This window comes from Bison bison, unplaced genomic scaffold (genome assembly GCF_000754665.1).
Source record: "Bison bison bison isolate TAMUID 2011002044 unplaced genomic scaffold, Bison_UMD1.0 scf7180017863955, whole genome shotgun sequence".
NCBI classification, from domain to species: Eukaryota; Metazoa; Chordata; class Mammalia; order Artiodactyla; family Bovidae; genus Bison; species Bison bison.
The window spans coordinates 849,835-868,160 of NW_011494527.1; the positions used below are offsets into that span (position 1 = coordinate 849,835).

Below are 18,326 nucleotides of genomic sequence, written 5' to 3' on the forward strand. Positions count from 1 at the left end.
GGCGGGGTTGGGGTCCGGGTGTGCGGTTGGGAGGAGATGCGGGACTGGGATGGGCAGGCATCTCTGGCGGGAGGCTGTCATGTCACGCTTGGCAGGGCTGTGACACAGGGCGTGTGGGCAGATGCGTGCCTTGCAAGGTTAATATGGTTCCCCTGGAGGCCACTTGCCCGCTGGTGGCATTCACCTTTCCACTCGCCTTGATCCTGGAGTGAGCGGAGGGAGACGGCCCTCGGGGAAATCGGGGGGTCGGAGGCCGGGGGTGGAGCGGCTGCGGGCCCCAGAGCTGGAGGAGAGGGTGTGCGGGCTGTGAGTGGAAGAACCGTGCAGATGTCAGTGGCCACCCGACCCAGCCCCCGGGAGCCCAGGGCCGCGCTCCGCCCTGGCTGCGATCCCCGGGCGGCTGTCACCGGCCGAAGCCGAGGGCGAGCCCTGCCTGACCCGCGGGCGCACACACGGGATTTTCTTTTTTTTATTTTCCCTTTTCTTTTTTGGCTAGGTGGTGTAGCTTTGGTGGCGACCGCTTTGCGGAGTAGGAGCCGCGGAGGGAAAGGGATTGGGGGAAGAGGGTGGGGAGAAGCCAGAGGCACACCTCGCTCCAGAGCCAGCCCCGGGGAAGTGAGACCACAGGACAAGTGACCGCAGCTGCCAAGGAGACATTTTCTCCCCGAGCAGCCAGGTTCCAGCGTCCTCTGCCAGCCCGGCTTGCGGGCTCCCTGTCTACTTTTCTCCAAACAGGCTCCCTGGCGGTCACGGGATCTGAGCCTGGTCGGGGATTGGGCGAGAGTTCCGCATATGGAAGCGCCCTTGTTGGAGCCTCTCGGAGTGGAGCGTGTCTCCTCCTCCCCACCCCACCCCAGACCCTCTTCAGTTCAGGCTTTGGGCAGACTTGGAAGGGTTTTGTTCCCCCTACCCCCTGCCCCTTGCACTTGGTCAGTTCCTTGCCCATTGCCCACTTATAGTAATGTGTCTGTGTCGAACTCTTGAATTCTGTATTAGATATTAATGGGGCTTACTTGTATTTTCTTAGGGAAGATAGCATGTTTCTTTGCTTACAGTTTATCCGTGGGTATTTTCATCCTTCTGCCCATTGCTGCGATGCAGAGTGATATTTACCAACCGTTTAAAGAAGTTTAGGGTTTAGGCAGCTCTTCTAAAGGAAAGGGTAAAATAATGAGAGGGTAAAATAGGATTGTCAGTGCAGGTTATTTTTCAGTAGGTAAAAACAATGATTCAGGAGTGCTTACTAGTCAAGAGTTGCCTTCTGAATGACATGACTTCATAAATTTTATTCAAAAGCTATCAGTGTGTGTGCTGGAGGGCTTCAAATAATTTTAAATGTTGCGAAACAAATTTTGTTTATTAATGTAGCTAGTAGGTGAATAGCACTTCCACATGACTTCTGCCTCGGGTTTTAGCTTGACATTTGGAAGCTTACTCTGGCTTAAGACAGACTGAATTAATCACTCAGGTCTTATTTTTGTGCTCTGAGCAAGTCACTGGCCCTCCCGAAGCCTCAGTTTCCCTAGCTGTAAAATGGAAATAAAAATAGGGAATTCTTGCTAAGGTTATATGAGTGGGCAAATGGCAGTTACTCTTTGGAGGTTAAATTTAAATTATCATTCCTCATAATCGTGAGGAATGCTTCTGCATATCTTTATATCTTTCTGATTTGGGGCTTTCTTTGGCTTACCGCTTTTTTAGGAATTGATAAACTTATTTCCCAGTTAGAACTCAGCAGCATAATAAACATGCCTTTTTGTCCCATTAGGTAGGTTTATATTTCATAAACAACAAATAGACACAAGGTGATGAGGGGTCTTGTGTTAAAGAGCTGGACTTCATGCTAAAACAGATGTGTGCAGGCCATGACCTGATCCCTATAGCAATTTTGGGAACAGATTTCAAGCAAAGGAATACTAGAGCCAATTTTAAAGTTAGAAAAATAGCTCATTTAAAGTGCAGAGTACTTTTTATGTGGTTTCACATGGCCACTACTTGTATTACCCAATTTCCTTGACCATCATATTTTTGCATATTTTGCCTAAGTGGAATATTTGAGGGAAAAATCACAAATATTGCAATTTTTAAAGTTACATTTTCATTAAGTTTACTCAGACTATCACTGATGCTTTTTATTAGAATAAGGATAGATGTCATATTCTTTAAATTCATCTATAGACATGCCTCAGAGATAATTGCGAGTTTGATTCTAGACTACTGCAATAAAGCGAATGTCACAAGTAAAGCAAGTTACATGAATCTTTTGTTTTCCCAGTGCGTATAGAAGCGTACAATGACATTAGGTCCAGAAATGCAATGTACATGCCTAAATTAAGAAATGCTTTATTGCTAAAATATGCTAGCCATCATCTGAGCTTCTAGGGAGTTGTAGTTTTTTTTGCAGTAATAGCATCCAAGATCACATATCATCATAACAGTATAATAATAATGAAAAAGTTTGAAATATTGTAAGAATTACCAAAATGTGACACAGACAAGAAATGAGCAAATGCTATTGGAAAATGGTGCTGATAAACTTGATTGACACCGGCTTGCTGTAAACCTTGAATTTGTTAAAAAAAAAAAATTCACAATAGCTGTGAAGCACAATAAAATAAGGTATGCTTGTATTCATTTTATCCTCAATAATCTGCAGAATATTGAACCCAAGGGTACAATTAAAACCACTTATCTAAACTTAGGTGGGCTTTTCTGTAGTTACAGGCAAATTTTGTCAAGCAAATGTAGACTGTCATTATTAAAATACTTTTTACAAGGAAATTTTGAGTCTCTGTGCTGTTCAACGTAGAACACTGCTTTATCTTATTCTAAGTGTTGTGCTGTTGTGTGAAGTTTTTACTCCATATCAAATCAATACCATTGGGTCATAACTTCAACATATTTCTTTGGAAGAGAAGAAAAAAGAAAAGATGTTTATTAATGATAGAAATTGAGAAATGGTCAGCTCCTCTCCTTTTCTCTTTTACATACTATTGTCTTTAGTCTTATAAACCACTCAGTCTGTCTTCATGATTGTTCACCCATAGCCATTCAAGTCATTTGGAAGAAAAATTTCTTCGGTATCAAGATTAGTATGATCAGAATATAGGAAAATTAAAAAGGTTTTTTTTTTCGTGGAGGATATTTTTACTGGAGGAGATGATAGTGATAATGATAGAAATTAAGCACAGAAAGAATTACTAAAATGAGTGTTTTAGAAAACATGAGTGAACTGAGACTTAAATTGGAATTATTGTTGTTAGGTTAGAAACAGTTTATGTTAGTTAACGGACCATTGCTAACTGCCTTTATAAAAATTTACTAAGCAGATTTTTGACTCTTTTTTGTGACTCTCTTCCTTTTGGTTCGTTGCTAGGCCAGCCCAACTTTTCTGTAGTGCCTTCTGACTACACTTACATCATGAGGAGCAGTTTTGCGTGGTGATTAAGAGTCTTAGCTCTTATCATATGCCTTTTAGCCACCATGGCATTGTGACCTTGGATGAACTGAATGTGTCCAGGCCTTAGCTTTCTTATTTGTAAAAGGGAGATGATATTAACTATATGATAAGATTAAGTAAAAATTAGTGTGTATCACCAACTTGATGGACATGAATTTGAGTGGGATTTGGTGATGGACAGGTAAGCCTGGCGTGCTGTAGTCCATGGGGTCACAAAGAGTCAGACACAACTGAGCTGAACTCAATATGTATAAGGCAGTGGCCTTCAAAATATTTTGTTGCTTACTCATAAAAGAAATTTGAAAACCAGATTCACGTATTTTTAAGTTGATATCTGTTATTTGTCATTGAGTTTATTAGTTGAAAGATATAATTTCCAGTGTATTGAAAATGTTAACACTTTGAAATAGAGTTGTTATAAACTTATTTTAAACACATCCAATTAAATGTAAATACTTAGCAATGTGGTAGTATCTGTTTTATAAAATGTATAAATTTTTGTAATTGCCATACATGTTCCTCACAGAATTTTATAAAACATTCTTTTCTTGAAAGTGTTTTATTCATCACCTGTCCAGTTTCTGTACTATCATAATATGTACTCTTGTGAACATGAGGTTCTAAATGTTTAATTCTTCTGTCTGGAGTTATTACAATTAATGCATAATTAATTAAGATTGTAACAGTCATGGTACCTTGAGTAAAGGAGAGCTTTACTGATATTTGTTTGGCATCATAGTGGTTTTTAAATTTTAGGCAATGTACTCTTGTAAGATTTGGGTTGTATGAAAGACCTGCCATTTTTCTTTTTCTTTTTTGAGTGAGGGAAGGAAATTTGTGAAGAAGGTCAGAAGTAGCTTAAGTGTATAGCTTAGACTGCAGGTGACTTCTCAGGCAGATTGTCTTGGAAAAGAAAACAGGGAAGTTGATGTTCTGAAAATTGGTTCTCAGAAAACTTATTCTTGATTGTGTACCCCTTGGAAAGTTGTTTACCTCAGTGTGAAATCGATGAATTAAGTATATATAGTTCAGAGTGTAGTTTATAAATAGAATTTAAAAATTTTGGAGTGTCTTACTGATCTCCGTATTTAAGTTCTTTATATGGAATATTTGTTCCATGATTTCCATCAAAATCCTTAGTTTGACTGTGTTAAAGAAAATCTGAAAAGAAATAGATTTATATTTTTGTACTTTCTTTGAAACGTGCTATTGGTATAGAAATCCTAATCAAAATGGTTTTTGTTGTTGGTTTTCCCCAAATTGGTCTCATACATGTACTTTACCAACTGTAGTTAAGGGGCTCTGAAAGATTTCAGGAGAATTGAACTTCTTTGGTTATTCAGTCACTCATCTGTGGCAACGCCATGGACTGCAGCACTCCAGGCTTCCCTGTCCATCACCAACTCCCGGAGCTTACTCAGACTCACGTCCATAGAGTCGGTGATGCCATCCAACCATCTCATCCTCTGTCGTCCCCTTCTCCTGCCTTCAGTCTTTCCCAGCATCAGGGTCTTTTCCAGTGAGTCAGTTATTCACATCAGGTGGCCAAAGTATTGTAATTTCAGCTTCAGTATCAGTCTTTCCAATGAATATTCAGGACTGATTTCCTTTAGGATGGACTGGTTGGATCTCCTTGCAGTCCAAGGGACTCTCAAGAGTCTTCTCCCAACACCACAGTTTGAAAGCATCAATTCTTCTGTGCTCAGCTTTCTTTATAATCCAACTATAATACAATCCAACTATCTCACATCCATCTATGACTACTGGAAAAACTATAGCTTTGAATAGATGGACCTTTGTTGGCCCTTGAGGTATAATCATAAACATTTTTACAGATAAAAGCAAAATAAACATTTGGCTTATGTCCTTTAAAAAGTATTTTGGTTTACTTCAACTTTTATGATGAAAAGGGTAAAGCTTTACTGAATGCAAGTCATCCTGAGAGGTAAATTGTTTTTAGTCATGCAAGTTACTTTCTGTTACTCTTTATAGGAGAGGAATCAGGCTGAGTTGTCAATAAAATAAGTCATTTTAGCTATTCAGTCTCATTTTCAAAGGGTTGGTAAGAGAGGTCATCGGCTGTTTGAGTTAGAGCCCCATGAGATTTTATTCATTTATATTTTTGATTGATAAGAAGAAGCCTTTCCAGCATAGACTAAGAATGGAACTTAAAGAACTATCTTCAGTAAGTATATTGTAGTAATGACAATAAGTCTTAGGTAGTGCTTACCATATGCCAAGTCCTTTACGAATATGAATTCACATCATTTTTTAACTACTCTGTGAAGAAGGTGCTCTCGTTATCCCTATTTTTAAAGATAGGTTAAACTGAGGCACACAAAGTTAAGTAAATTTGTTCAAGATGTCAAAGCTAGGAAGTGGTAGAGCTGAGATTCACACCTGGAGTTTGACTCTATAGTGATTACTCTGTTAACCATTGTGCTAAAATATATCTGGTTTCCTATAGAAATCAGTCATCTTTTGGTCCTACTTGGGCACATATATGATTGGCTAGGGCAAAAACATTATGAAATGCCTAAGTAACCATTCCGGAGAATGCAATGGCAGCCCACTCCAGTACTCTTGCCTGGAAAATCCCATGGATGGAGGGGCCTGGTAGGCTGCAGTCCATGGGGTCGCTAGGAGTCGGATACGACTGAGCAACTTCACTTTCACTTTTCACTTTCATGCATTGGAGAAGGAAATGGCAACCCACTCCAGTGTTCTTGCCAGCAGAATCCCAGGGGCAGGAGAGCCCGGTGGGCTGCCATCTATGGGGTCGCACAGAATCGGACACAACTGAAGCGACTTAGCAGCAGCAGCAAGTAAGCATTCTCTGCCACCAGACGCGATTGCCACACACACACCATACACCCACATTAGAAGAGCTATTAGTCCCCACAGTTGGATGCCAGTTTCTGTCAGAGGATCAGGCTCTTAATTACAGTGAAAAGAATTTATGAGGAAACTTAACTGTTCTTCATGAGCAAGAGTACGAAAAATAGTTCATATCAGCTTAAGAAGAGATATTTAATGAAAATACTTTAATTCAAGCTTTTTGTAATACAAGGATCAGATGCAAGGAAATATGTCTAAATATTAAACATGTATGCTGGTTAGACTCAAGACTTAATGGAAACCTTCCTTTGTTGCATTCCATGTTCTATTAAGTGGTATTTAAATTAGCATCACAATCCATTGTGAAAAAGAATCAGTCCCATATTAAAGAACTGAAATTTAGGATACTCACTAGAAATAGCAGTAAGTGTTAGTTGCTCAGTTGTGTCCAACTCTTTGCGATCCCATGGACTGTAGTCTGCCAGGCCCCTTTGTCCATGGAATTCTCTAGGCAAGAATACTGAAATGGGTTGTCATTCCCTTCTCCAGGGGATCTTCCCAACCCAGGGATCAAACCCAGGTCTCCTGCATTGCATGCAGATTCTTTACCCACTGAGCCACCAGGGAGGCCCAGAAATAGCAATAAGGTTTTATTAAATAAGGACTTCTGACCAACTTAGACAAGTTGTCTGTTTCTCCTGAGTGGTTTAACTATTCTGCTTTTGTGTTTTTGTTTTATGAGGTTAAAAATTAAATATATATCTTAATATTAGAGTTTTAAAAAGATAGCTTAAAATTTATTTTCAGTGAATATAAATTTTAGATAATATCCTTCAAACTTGATTTCCTTAAATTCTCAATTCCTGTTTTCATCCTTTCATTAAAGATACTTACGACAAAATGCAGTAGGTTTTCTTTTAGATTTATATTGTAATTATGATTTTTTTAATACTTAATGGCACCCCACTCCAGTACTCTTGCCTGGAAAATCCCATGGGCGGAGGAGCCTGGTAGGCTGCAGTCCATGGGTTCACTAAGAGTCGGATACGACTGAGCAACTTCACTTTCACTTTTCACTTTCATGCTTTGGAGAAGGAAATGGCACCCCACTCCAGTGTTCTTGCCTGCAGAATCCCAGGGGCAGGAGAGCCTGGTGGGCTGCCGTCTATGGGGTCGCACAGAGTCGGACACGACTGAAGTGACTTAGCAGTTACAGTATTCTCTCATTTCTTTTTTCTCTGTCCCTAATTTTTCTTTATAGTAAACATACATAACAATGTTTAGCTTAAATAAAGAACTACTGAATGATCTTATTGCTTGATAGATGAAGTCTCTAGTTGGGAGTATAGTAATAGTTGCATTTACCCTTGGAAATGAATGGTTTTTATTCTGAATTATTTGTAACTTCATAAATGATTACAGTTTAACTTCAGATTTCTATTAATGTTTTCTGTGAGTAATTTTGAAATTCTAGTCATTAATTACTGATGGCTATCAACAGCTCATACTGTTTAATTAACTTGAATGCACCAAAGAATTAGGAAGAAGCCAGAAAAAGACCACCAAGAATTTAAAGACAGAACCTACTGGCATGGACTTGGCTCGGGGATAACTGTGTTAGGCCTTTTGTTCATTCTGTCTTTTCTTAATTTACATGCAGTTTCAATAGTGTTTGATTTTCCTGACTCTTTAGATTATAACATAAATTATAAATAGCAGTAGTATGCTTCTGGGTTAGGTAGCGGTAGACTCTCAGATTACATTAAGAAGAAATAGCATTATTACCTTTACATGTTTTGACTTTGTTTTTCTCTTACACAGAGTACAAATGTTTGTAAATATAAGAAGTAATTAACTCTAAAAAGGAGTAACTGGCAGACTCCTAGCAAGGGAGTAAGATTAAATAGAAACCATAAAAAGTAGATACAAGTGTTCAAAAATTATAATGATCTTGGCCCATTTAGATATGGGGCAAAACAATTATCACCTGAGGTATGTGCTTTTAAGTCAAGAGTTTTTAATAACTCCTAAGTAAGATATGGGCTTCTCTGGAATTTTTAATAATTCTTAAGTAACATAGGCTTCTCTGGTGGCTCAGCAGTAAAGAATCCTGCAAATGTAGGAGATGTGGATTCGATCCCTGGGTCAGGAAGATCTCCTGGAAAAGGAAATGGCAACCCATTCCAGTATTCTTGCCTGGAGAATCCCATGGACAGAGGAGCCTGGTGGGCTACAGTCCATGGGGTCACAAAAGAGTTGGACATGACGTAGCAACTAAACAACAAGTAACATATAAAAGGTTAAATCAGATTTATTACCTGTCGAGAAATAGGGATATAAAATGTACTTTATAATAAAGTCTTTTTTTTTTTTAATTTAAAGAGGGTAAGCTTCAGTGTTTCTAAAATTTTGTTCATATCCACAAATGATATATTTACTATATTTAGTGTAAATCTGTTTTTATTCTTTGTTTTCCTGTACTTTGTTTCTTTGTCGTCTTTTGCAGGTACTGTACTAAAATAGAAATAAAGCTTATTTTGCTTATACTTATTTTGAATGTGAATAAAGTTCATCGTATTCAAAATAATTTTTTCCCCAGGTGCTACAAAGTACACAGATAAAGACAATGGAGGAATGCTTGTGTGGTCTCCATATCACAGTATCCCAGATGCCAAATGTAAGTTTTCTGAAACTGGATGTCTATGTAAGTAGGCAATCAATCAACCAATTCAGAATGCAACTTATATTTGTTTTTGGATCTCTTAGATCTCCTAAGAAATAGTTTGCCTTTGTTTTATTTTGTTTTTTTGATGGAGCTTGCTATGTTAGAATGTTTTTCCTTTTGAAAGATAGTGGGTTGATCATTCCAATTTGTGTCAGGCCCAGGAAGACTGAAAAAACCTAGGATCTGATGGCATTGCTGCTTAAATCCTGAAGCAGGGGAGGGAGTTACAATGTAGACATCTGCACAGGCTATTCCTCAGTGTATGAAGCTGTAAAGAAATGCCTTCAAACTTCCAAGAGCCCACTATCATTACCATTTTAAAGAGGAAAGGGGAAAGAACTGACTTCAGCAGCCATCGATCAGGTCATCTTTGTGCTCTCCATTTCTGGACGGAGACCTTCTGGATCATTGACCATGCACTTCTTGAATCATGGTGTGGCTTTAGACTTCAGTGTGATGTAGCGGACCTGATCCTTTGCGGCACATCAGATATAGGAAACGTGCAGGTAACAAAACTAAGATCCCCACCCCTCCACTCAATTATCATTTGATTTATTAAAACAAAAATCACTGAACAGCTATTTTAGCAGCTGTAAAATAAGTTTGTCTTTTTAAAATATTTACCAAATATCAAAAGATGTCCCATGCTGGTTTATTTAGTCCCATGAAAATTAACGATGTCATGTATATCATGTGCACAGTATGTCTAGTCATACTTATTAATGCAGTAAGAGAACTAAAAATTGAAAACTGAGTGTTATTTTGCATACCTGATAATTCTTCCTATTTACAAGCTTCAGAATACCAGGAAAAAGTCTAGCTGGTAATCTAGGAATTAATGCCCTTGAGGTATTTTTAACTGAAAACACAAAATTGTACATTTTGTGTACTGAGGAACCTGAAAGAGATTGTCAGGTTTTTTCAGTTTAGTCTTCCTTATAGGCAGTTTCATTCATAAACTGACCATCAGTGTGTCATTGGTTTTTGCCTTTTTAGCACTGTTTTATATAATGATGTATTTCTTAGCAAAGTGGAAAACAAAATTCAGAAAGCCAACATGTCCTGCAGTGGTGTGTCCACCTGGAATATCCCAGTGAAGGTCTAGGGCAGTGGTTTTCATCCCTGGCTGTGCTTTGGACTTGCTTAGGGGAACTAAAAAAAACTATTGATGTCTGGCCTCCACCTCAAACTAATTAAATCAGAAAGTTTAGAGGGTGGAGCCAGGACTTGCTATTTTAGAACTCTTCTGCTGATCCTAATGCATAACCAAGGCTGGGAACCACAGGTTGATTGGTTTTATTTAGCCTTCTCTATTTATAGGACTACAAGACATTTTTGTTAATCAGCATGTATGTAGATCTGTCATATGTTTAAATACTATGAGTTCTAAATAGAAAATAGTATTTGGATTTTCTCCAAAGCTTGCAATCTTAGGGAGATACAGTAACATCCATAAAAATTAGTTGTTAATACAACAGCATTATTGTTATAATAGCATATTTATATATTAAACTGTACTGTACTGTTAATAACAGCAAACTCTTAGGAAGTACTTGAAATGGGCCAGATGCTTCAAGCACTTAACATATACTAGCTCATTTAATCCTAGGAAGAATAGTACTGAAAATAGTAGTATTTTTTCACTATAGTGAAGAAACTAAGATACAAAAAGGTCAAGTTAATTGCTTAAAGTCCAAAAACAAATGACAGGGCTGGGAATCAAGTCTTGGTAGATGAGCTAGCTGTTCTCGGATCAGAATTCTTAACCACTGCTTCTCAAAAATGTGCTTAAAGAATTTATATATTTGTATTGTATAGGATTTAGAAAGACTTTGCATAAAAATGAGTCCTAAATGTGAAATGCAGGTTTCTCAGCAATAAGGCCTTGAAATAGCCTGTATATTTATGTCATAATAGAAGCTGTGCTTATTTAAACAACTATTTGCTTGATTATAATAATTGAGGATGAAAGAAAATGGAATATATAAGTACCTTTTGTATAGCTAGCATGAGGAGCTGAAGAAAATTTTAGTCATACTAAAACATGTTTAAATTGTTACTATACTGGCAAAACTATAAACCATCCTTTATACAGTAATCAAATATGGGAAGGTAAAAGCTTTGGGAAAACTCTTAACATGAGATGAGGTCTTAAATAGCTAAGTCTCGCTAAATAAATATTGCAATAGAAGCTACCTAATATTTTACACTATAATTAGGCTCTGTTGACTGACCACAGATGGATCTTTTTATAATACAAAAATAATTAGTCATGTCAGTGAATTTAATAAGTATATGCTGTATGGTCATGGAGATAAGGCATACTAAGTAAAATTTTAAACCAAGTGAGCTTCTGATCCTGTATGTAGAAGTGAAGGTCTTTTTTATGATGTTTTATGGAAAATGACTTTGGCTTTTTTTTAATCCCTAGAGTATAATTGTTTTTAAATTTTGCTTTGTTAAAAAAGCAAAGTCAACCTGGGCAGAAGAAGTAAATGAGAATAATTAATTATATAACACTGTTTCGTTACAGTGGATGAATATATTGCAATTGCAAAGGAGAAACATGGCTACAATGTGGAACAGGTATGTACAGAAACATTTTAATATTGAGGTTTGCCTCAGTAATTATCAGATCCAAAGAACATCTCATGATAGTTTCTGTCTTAAGAAAGTGCTTAAGTTCAACCAACTTTATGAAAGTGAAAATGTTAGTTGCTCAGTCGTGTCTGACTCTTTGTGACCCCATGGACTGTAGCCCATCTGGCTTTTCTGTGGGATTCTCCAGGCAGGAGTGGGTTGCTATTTTCTTCTCCAGGGGATCTTCCCAACCCAGGGACTGAACGCAGGTCTCCTGAATTGCGGGCAGTTTCTTTACTGTTTGAGCTACCTGGGAGGTTGTAGCAAAGTCTGACCTTTCATCATTAAAGATTTTGCTTTTATAAGCATTATTTATCTCAAGGGCTTTTGAGAACATTTTTTGAACATTTGTCTCTCAGTACCTCTGGTTTGTTTTTTTTGTTTTTGTTTTTGTTTTTTGAGTTCTTAAAGGTCTGAAAGCCTTAGGATTACTCTAGCAAATACTTACCAAAAGGGAAAATTTTTTTAAGTAGAGACAATTCTCTGACTTTTTAACCTAAAAGACCTAGAAACTAAACTTTTTATTTAAAGAAATATTTTAAGATTTTTAAATTTTGAAGGAAATAATTCACAAAGGGCTTAAAAAAAATAGATAACTTTAAAAGGAGATATATGTGGTATGGGACTGCCCAGGTGGTGCAGTGGTAAAGAATCCACCTTCCAGTGCAAGAGACAAAGCTTTGATCCCTGGGTCAGGAAGATCCCCTGGAGGACGAAATGGCAACCCATTCCAGTATTCTTGCCTGGAAAATTCCATGGACAGAGGAGCCTGACAGGCTATATAGTCCTTGGCGTCGCAAACAGGACTGAGCAAATGAGCATGCACACACGCATATATGACATATGGTCCATTATCCCTGGTAAAATGGGAATGTAGAACATGGAAAGTGAAAGTAAAGTGGACATTCTTAAATTTCATTTCAACTAAGTATAATATCAACCTCTGTCAGAATTAATAGTAAAATAAGTGAACTTTCAGTTACCTGCATTATTAAGAGCTAATTTTATAGTTAGCAACATGGTTAAACTATAGAAAATCATTTTGGTGAGATTGAGATGTTAATCTAAATATAGTTAACTTTTCTGTGGGTTTTGAAGACTTTGCTTATGTATTTTGTTTTTAAGACTTAACTTTCTTTTTACTATTTGATAAGGTTAATTCTTTGAAATGTGACTGTATATGTGTTCATTTTCATGTTCATTTTCAAGGAGTACTACCAGAGTACCAAAGTATTACCAAAGTGAGAAGTTAATGCTATTTAAAAAGTTGCTATCTCTCCTCTTAAAAAATAAACCTTTATCCCCTAAATGATACTCAGTCAGTCAGTTCAGTTGCTCAGTCATGTCCGACTCTTTGTGACCCCATGAACCACAGCACGCCAGGCCTCCCTGTCCATCACCAATTCCTGGAGTCCGCCCAAAGCCATGTCCATTGAGTCGGTGATGCCATCCAACCATCTCATCCTCTGTCCTCCCCTTCTCCTCCTGCCCTCAATCTTTCCCAGCATCAGGGTCTTTTCCAATGAGTCAGCTCTTCGCATCAGGTGGCCAAAGTATCAGTACCTTACAGTAAAGATTACAACAGAAGGAAAAGTTGTTGAATTGTCTAAAATTATCCATTTCAGGTTTTCCTATGATTTGGTAATAAAGTCATTGAAATTATTAATATGCCTTATAGTAATTCTTTGTGTACATTATGATAATAAAGAACTTTAGAAATACATGTGGTAAAGTAGTGTTAAAGTTGCATTTGAGGTACTCTTACTTCTTAGAAGTATTTAGCCCAGGATACTTCTAACAGATTAAAACATAAATATTTCTCTACTGAGTCTTGCCTGAGCACTTCTAGTTTTGTGTTATAATTGATAGTTTCATTCAAGTATTGACTTACAGGTTATTTTTCCTTTTAGCATATTTTTCCCTACACTTGACAAATGAATAAATGTGAGTGAAAGTCTTGATATGAGCCTACAGACCTGCTTTAGTAATTATAGCCACTCTCCTCAGCTCACTTTTTCCTAGATTCTACAGCAGATGTGGTATGTAAAAACATTTACTATTCTGAGGCCCTGATTTGAAAGAAAGAAATGAGCTCTGTTACCTGGGCACCCTGATTAAAAGCCCCAAACTGAATGTATCTTCAGTTGAAGTCATAGGCTTAAGACTTTAACCTGATTTGTGTTTAACTCTCTCAAGTGTGATGGAACATAAGTCCATTAAAACCAAAGGGGAATGATTTCTCTTCAAAGGCACTTGGCATGTTGTTCTGGCATAAACATAACATTGAGAAGTCCCTTGCTGATCTCCCTAATTTCACTCCCTTTCCGGATGAGTGGACAGTGGAAGATAAAGTCCTATTTGAACAAGCCTTTAGTTTTCATGGGAAGAGCTTTCACAGGATTCAGCAAATGGTATGGTAATTTTGCTTTTACTGTGGTTCATACCTGAGTGATACCTAATTCTGTTGTTAAACACTTCCTAATTATTAAATACAAAAAGTTTTCCAATCTAATTGTTAAAAATATTTTGAAATAGGTATATTTGTATATAGTCTTACTTTCTACAACTACTCTTAATATGTGATCATTATGTTCCATTTCATTGTAATAAATTAAGATTGTGATAAGTATATGTTTAATAGACTTACTAAATAAGTTTATCATTTCAGGAAAAATCATAATTTCAGTTTTATTAAATGTTTCATTTTTAACATGAGGATTTTATTTTCAAATTTATATTCCTTTGGATATGAAAACTGTTGATAGAAATTCTGTATCATTTCAACGTTGTTCAGGGGCTGTTCCTTTTTTTTTTTTTTGAAAGAAAAACTGCTCTTTATTTCTAGTTCTTAAATTTTTTGTGTTTCTAGTCAAAATTGTATAACTCTGAGAAGTTGTTGCATTAAACTCTTTTAAGTTGAATTTTGGAAATTAGAAATGTTTGCAAATATATCTAAGTGTCTTCCATAATCAAAACCAGCATTTTTAATTGGAAGAGTGTATCCTTATTTGTCAATATATGACAAAGTAGTGCATGATCATTAGTCCTTTTAATATCCAAGTCTGTTTGCATTATTTATCATCTTAAAGCCTGGATTTAAAACAAAATGGTATTGAATCGCTTTTCTTTAAAACATTATGCTAAGCAACAGTATGATTGCACTTATACGAAATATCCAGAATAGGCAAATCTGAAGAGAAAAAAGTAGATTAGTAGTTGCCAGGGTCTGGGTTAAAGGGAGAATAGGGAGTGACTGTTAATAAGTTTAAGGTTTCTTCTTGAGGTTATGAAAATATCTGAAATTAAATAGTGGTAGTTGCACAACTTCGTGGGTAGGCTAAAAACCTCTGAATTGTACACTTTAAATTGGTAAATTTTATGATATATGAATTATTAATCAGTTTATAAAAATCCAGTTTACAGAGGGGGTGGAAAGAGTGGAGTAACTCTAAGAAAACAAATGTGGAATATTACCATTTTGCTGTGGACTTCTGGGGCCATTCACATCATATTAGTTTGTGACATCCTTCTCTTCTTTCTCTGCTCAGAATAAATAGGAATATTTATTTACAAATATCAGTGACATAGGTATGGTGGGGTTCTATGACTGTAGCTGCACTTTTTAATGCTATAATTCATAAAGGTACCTGGGAAGATTTTGTCTATGCTTTTGTTTGCTAAGTATCAAAGAATAATATCAGAGATGTTATTCATTCTGTTAATCAGAGTTTATGAAAAAACTTGCTGATATTAACATGATTTTTTTTTTCAAGCTTCCAGATAAGACAATTGCTAGCCTTGTGAAATATTACTATTCCTGGAAAAAAACTCGATCTAGGACAAGCTTAATGGATCGCCAGGCTCGTAAACTAGCCAATAGACATAATCAGGGTGACAGGTAGGTTGGATGCCTTTATATAGTTACAGGTATTGCTTGTATTTCCTAAGGTAGAACAGTGATCACAGTACATTGTAAATGCTTCTTATCCTTATATTCCTATTTCTGCTCTGACAGGAAGAACTGAGTGATCAGAAATTTTCATAGTAAGAACTTTCTTCAACTCTTTAACTGTTAATCATAGTCAGCAAACCTTTGTACTGAGTTATATTTGAATTGTATTTAATTACAAATGCTTCCCTTTAGTATTGATATATTCAGTACATATATTTAGACTATATTAACAAATATATTCGGGACTTCCCTGGTGGTTCAGTGGCTAAGTCTCCCTGCTTCCACTGCAGGGAGCATGGTTTGATCCATGGTTGGGGAACTAAGATCCCACATGCCAAGCTGTGCAATGAAAAAGTAGGGGAAAAAAAAAAAAGAAATACATTCTCTGGAAGGTGGTCTTTCCACAGTTATCTGAATAACTGAAGTCCACATTATTATAGCTGTGTCTTTCTGATAGTATAAAAGATCATTTTTCTTTCTGGTTTTTGTCTGTCTTTATCCTCCAATTGGAGAACTGAAATAATAAATATTACATCAAATTAATATATATGTTCTTTCTCCCAAATGATATTTCTTTCTAAATATCTTTCCTATTAAGTCTCTGTTTTTTAGCTGGAAATGTTTGCTTAAATGATTCTATATACCTAAAAGGATAAATGTTTCTAAACACTAGAGGAATCTAAATTATGAAAACTTGTGTTCCTAAGGATAACTCCTGGGGAATATTTAGTAAAATTACTAGGTAGCTATATTACAGTTTGATAAGAACACTGGAATAGAATAAAAAGAAGTGAATTAAATTTATTAATCTTTGTTTCTTTTCAGTGATGATGACGTGGAAGAAACACACCCAGTGGATGGAAACGATAGTGATTATGATCCCAAAAAAGAAGCCAAGAAAGAGGTAATGATGATCATTAGAGTGCTTGTAATTGTTCTACAAATTCACTCCAAAAAAATGAGCAGTACTTCATATTAAGAAAAGCATTTTTATATAATGGATTAGAAGGTAGTAAATGTCAATGTTAATTGAAGTTTTTTGGAAAAGCAGAAACATCAAGAATTCCAATTAGCCAGTAGTTTAAGTAATTTGGGGATTATCTCATCCATTCAGAGGTATAAAAGCCCTCCCATGATGCCTGTTCTTTTTTTTTTCTGGCCACTCTGCACGACTTGTAGGATCTCAGTTCCCTGACCAGGGATTGGACCTGGGCCACAGCAGTGAGAACTGGGAACCCTACCCACTGAGCCCCCAGGAGACGACCCACAACACCTGTTCTTTAATCCATAGAAAAGAAGTAAAATCACCCTTAGATGAGACAATATTAAGTGTAGAATATTTTATTGGAGAACATTTAGTTTATTCCATTTTATAACAAATTAGAAATTAGTACCAGGTATGGCGATGGCACCCCACTCCAGTATTCTTGCCTGGAAAATCCCATGGATGGGGGAGCCTGGTAGGCTGCAGTCTATGGGGTCGAGAAGAGTCGGACACAATTGAGCGACTTCACTTTGACTTTTCCCTTTCATGCGTTGGAGAAGGAAATAGCAACCCACTCCAGTGTTCTTGCCTGGAGAATCCCAGGGACGGGAGAGCCTGGTGGGCTGCGGTCTATGGGTTCACACAGAGTCGGACACGACTGAAGTGACTTAGCAGCAGCAGCAGTAGCAGCATACTGACACCAGTGAAAATTGAAAGCTACCTCAAAGGAAGAGATGAAGGATTCCCAACTAGAAATGCAGTCATACTCCTCAATTTAATGACAATGGTGATGACTTAAAATCTTGAAAAGTTTTAAATTGATATACATGCTCATTTATTAAGGCAAGGAATTACATAATTGTAAAAAATATATAGACCAGATGTCAGTGGGTAAAGGCTTATGATGTATAGGCAACTTGTGAAAATAACATTGAAGATTGGAGACACAAATGTGACTTCATCCGGTTTAATGACCCGCATTCCTCCTCTTAAGGAACTCAAATGCCATGGCCCATTCTGGCACTTGTCATCTTTCGTCAGTGAAATTTGAAAACTTCTACTCAGCTTGATACTTTACTGATTTTCTTACTACTGCTAAATGTTCTCAGATTCCCTGAATCCTTCATTTTTCCCCAAGCCTCCTTGTCTCCCTGAACCTTAGACCAAATGGCCATTTCCTTAAGTTGCTCTCTTCCTAGTGTCTGTAACTCCCCATTTCTCCCACTCTTCTGCTATTCCTTCTCTAACCCTGTAAACCCACAGTGCTGGATAAATTGCTATTCTTGGTCTGGGGTTACAAGAGAAGATTACACAATTATGGACATTGTTGCTACTTGCAAAAAATAGTTTTCAATCTCAGTGTAACCCTTAGCATCTCTCAATTTTTAACCTGTAATTTTCAGTTTTTTCCATTGGTAAAATTAAAATAATAGGTTTGTTCTGACAATCAACTAGGTAATATATATAAAAGCATTTATTATAGTACCCAGTACATAATAAATCTCGAATAGAATTTATTGTGTAAGCAAGTATTTGAACAGTCATCCTTTTCTACACATCACCTACCACCTCCCCTCTCCCCTGAAAAACTCAGCAGATAACTTCACTTGCTACTTCAAGAAGAAAATATCAAGCAGGAATACCCTTAAATTCCAGCCCCTCCCCTAACCTCTGTGCTACCACACTACCCTTTTTATCTGAGTATATTTACACTTAGGACATTATA

At 36.9% G+C, this 18,326-nt stretch overlaps 1 protein-coding gene across 3 annotated transcripts in view; it reads left to right on the forward strand.

The window, feature by feature from the left end:
* The window catches only part of RCOR3 (REST corepressor 3), a 53,030-nt gene that overhangs the window by 248 nt on the left and 34,456 nt on the right, over positions 1-18,326 (forward strand). For 2 of the 3 annotated variants that reach the window (XM_010833883.1, XM_010833885.1), the window contains exons 2-6: positions 8,898-8,975; positions 11,557-11,609; positions 13,913-14,074; positions 15,437-15,561; positions 16,441-16,519. In XM_010833883.1, the coding sequence (XP_010832185.1) occupies positions 8,898-8,975; positions 11,557-11,609; positions 13,913-14,074; positions 15,437-15,561; positions 16,441-16,519 (497 nt within the window). Of the gene's footprint in view, positions 1-8,705; positions 8,976-9,178; positions 9,530-11,556; positions 11,610-13,912; positions 14,075-15,436; positions 15,562-16,440; positions 16,520-18,326 lie in introns of those variants that run through there. The other variant, XM_010833884.1, reaches the window with a different exon arrangement.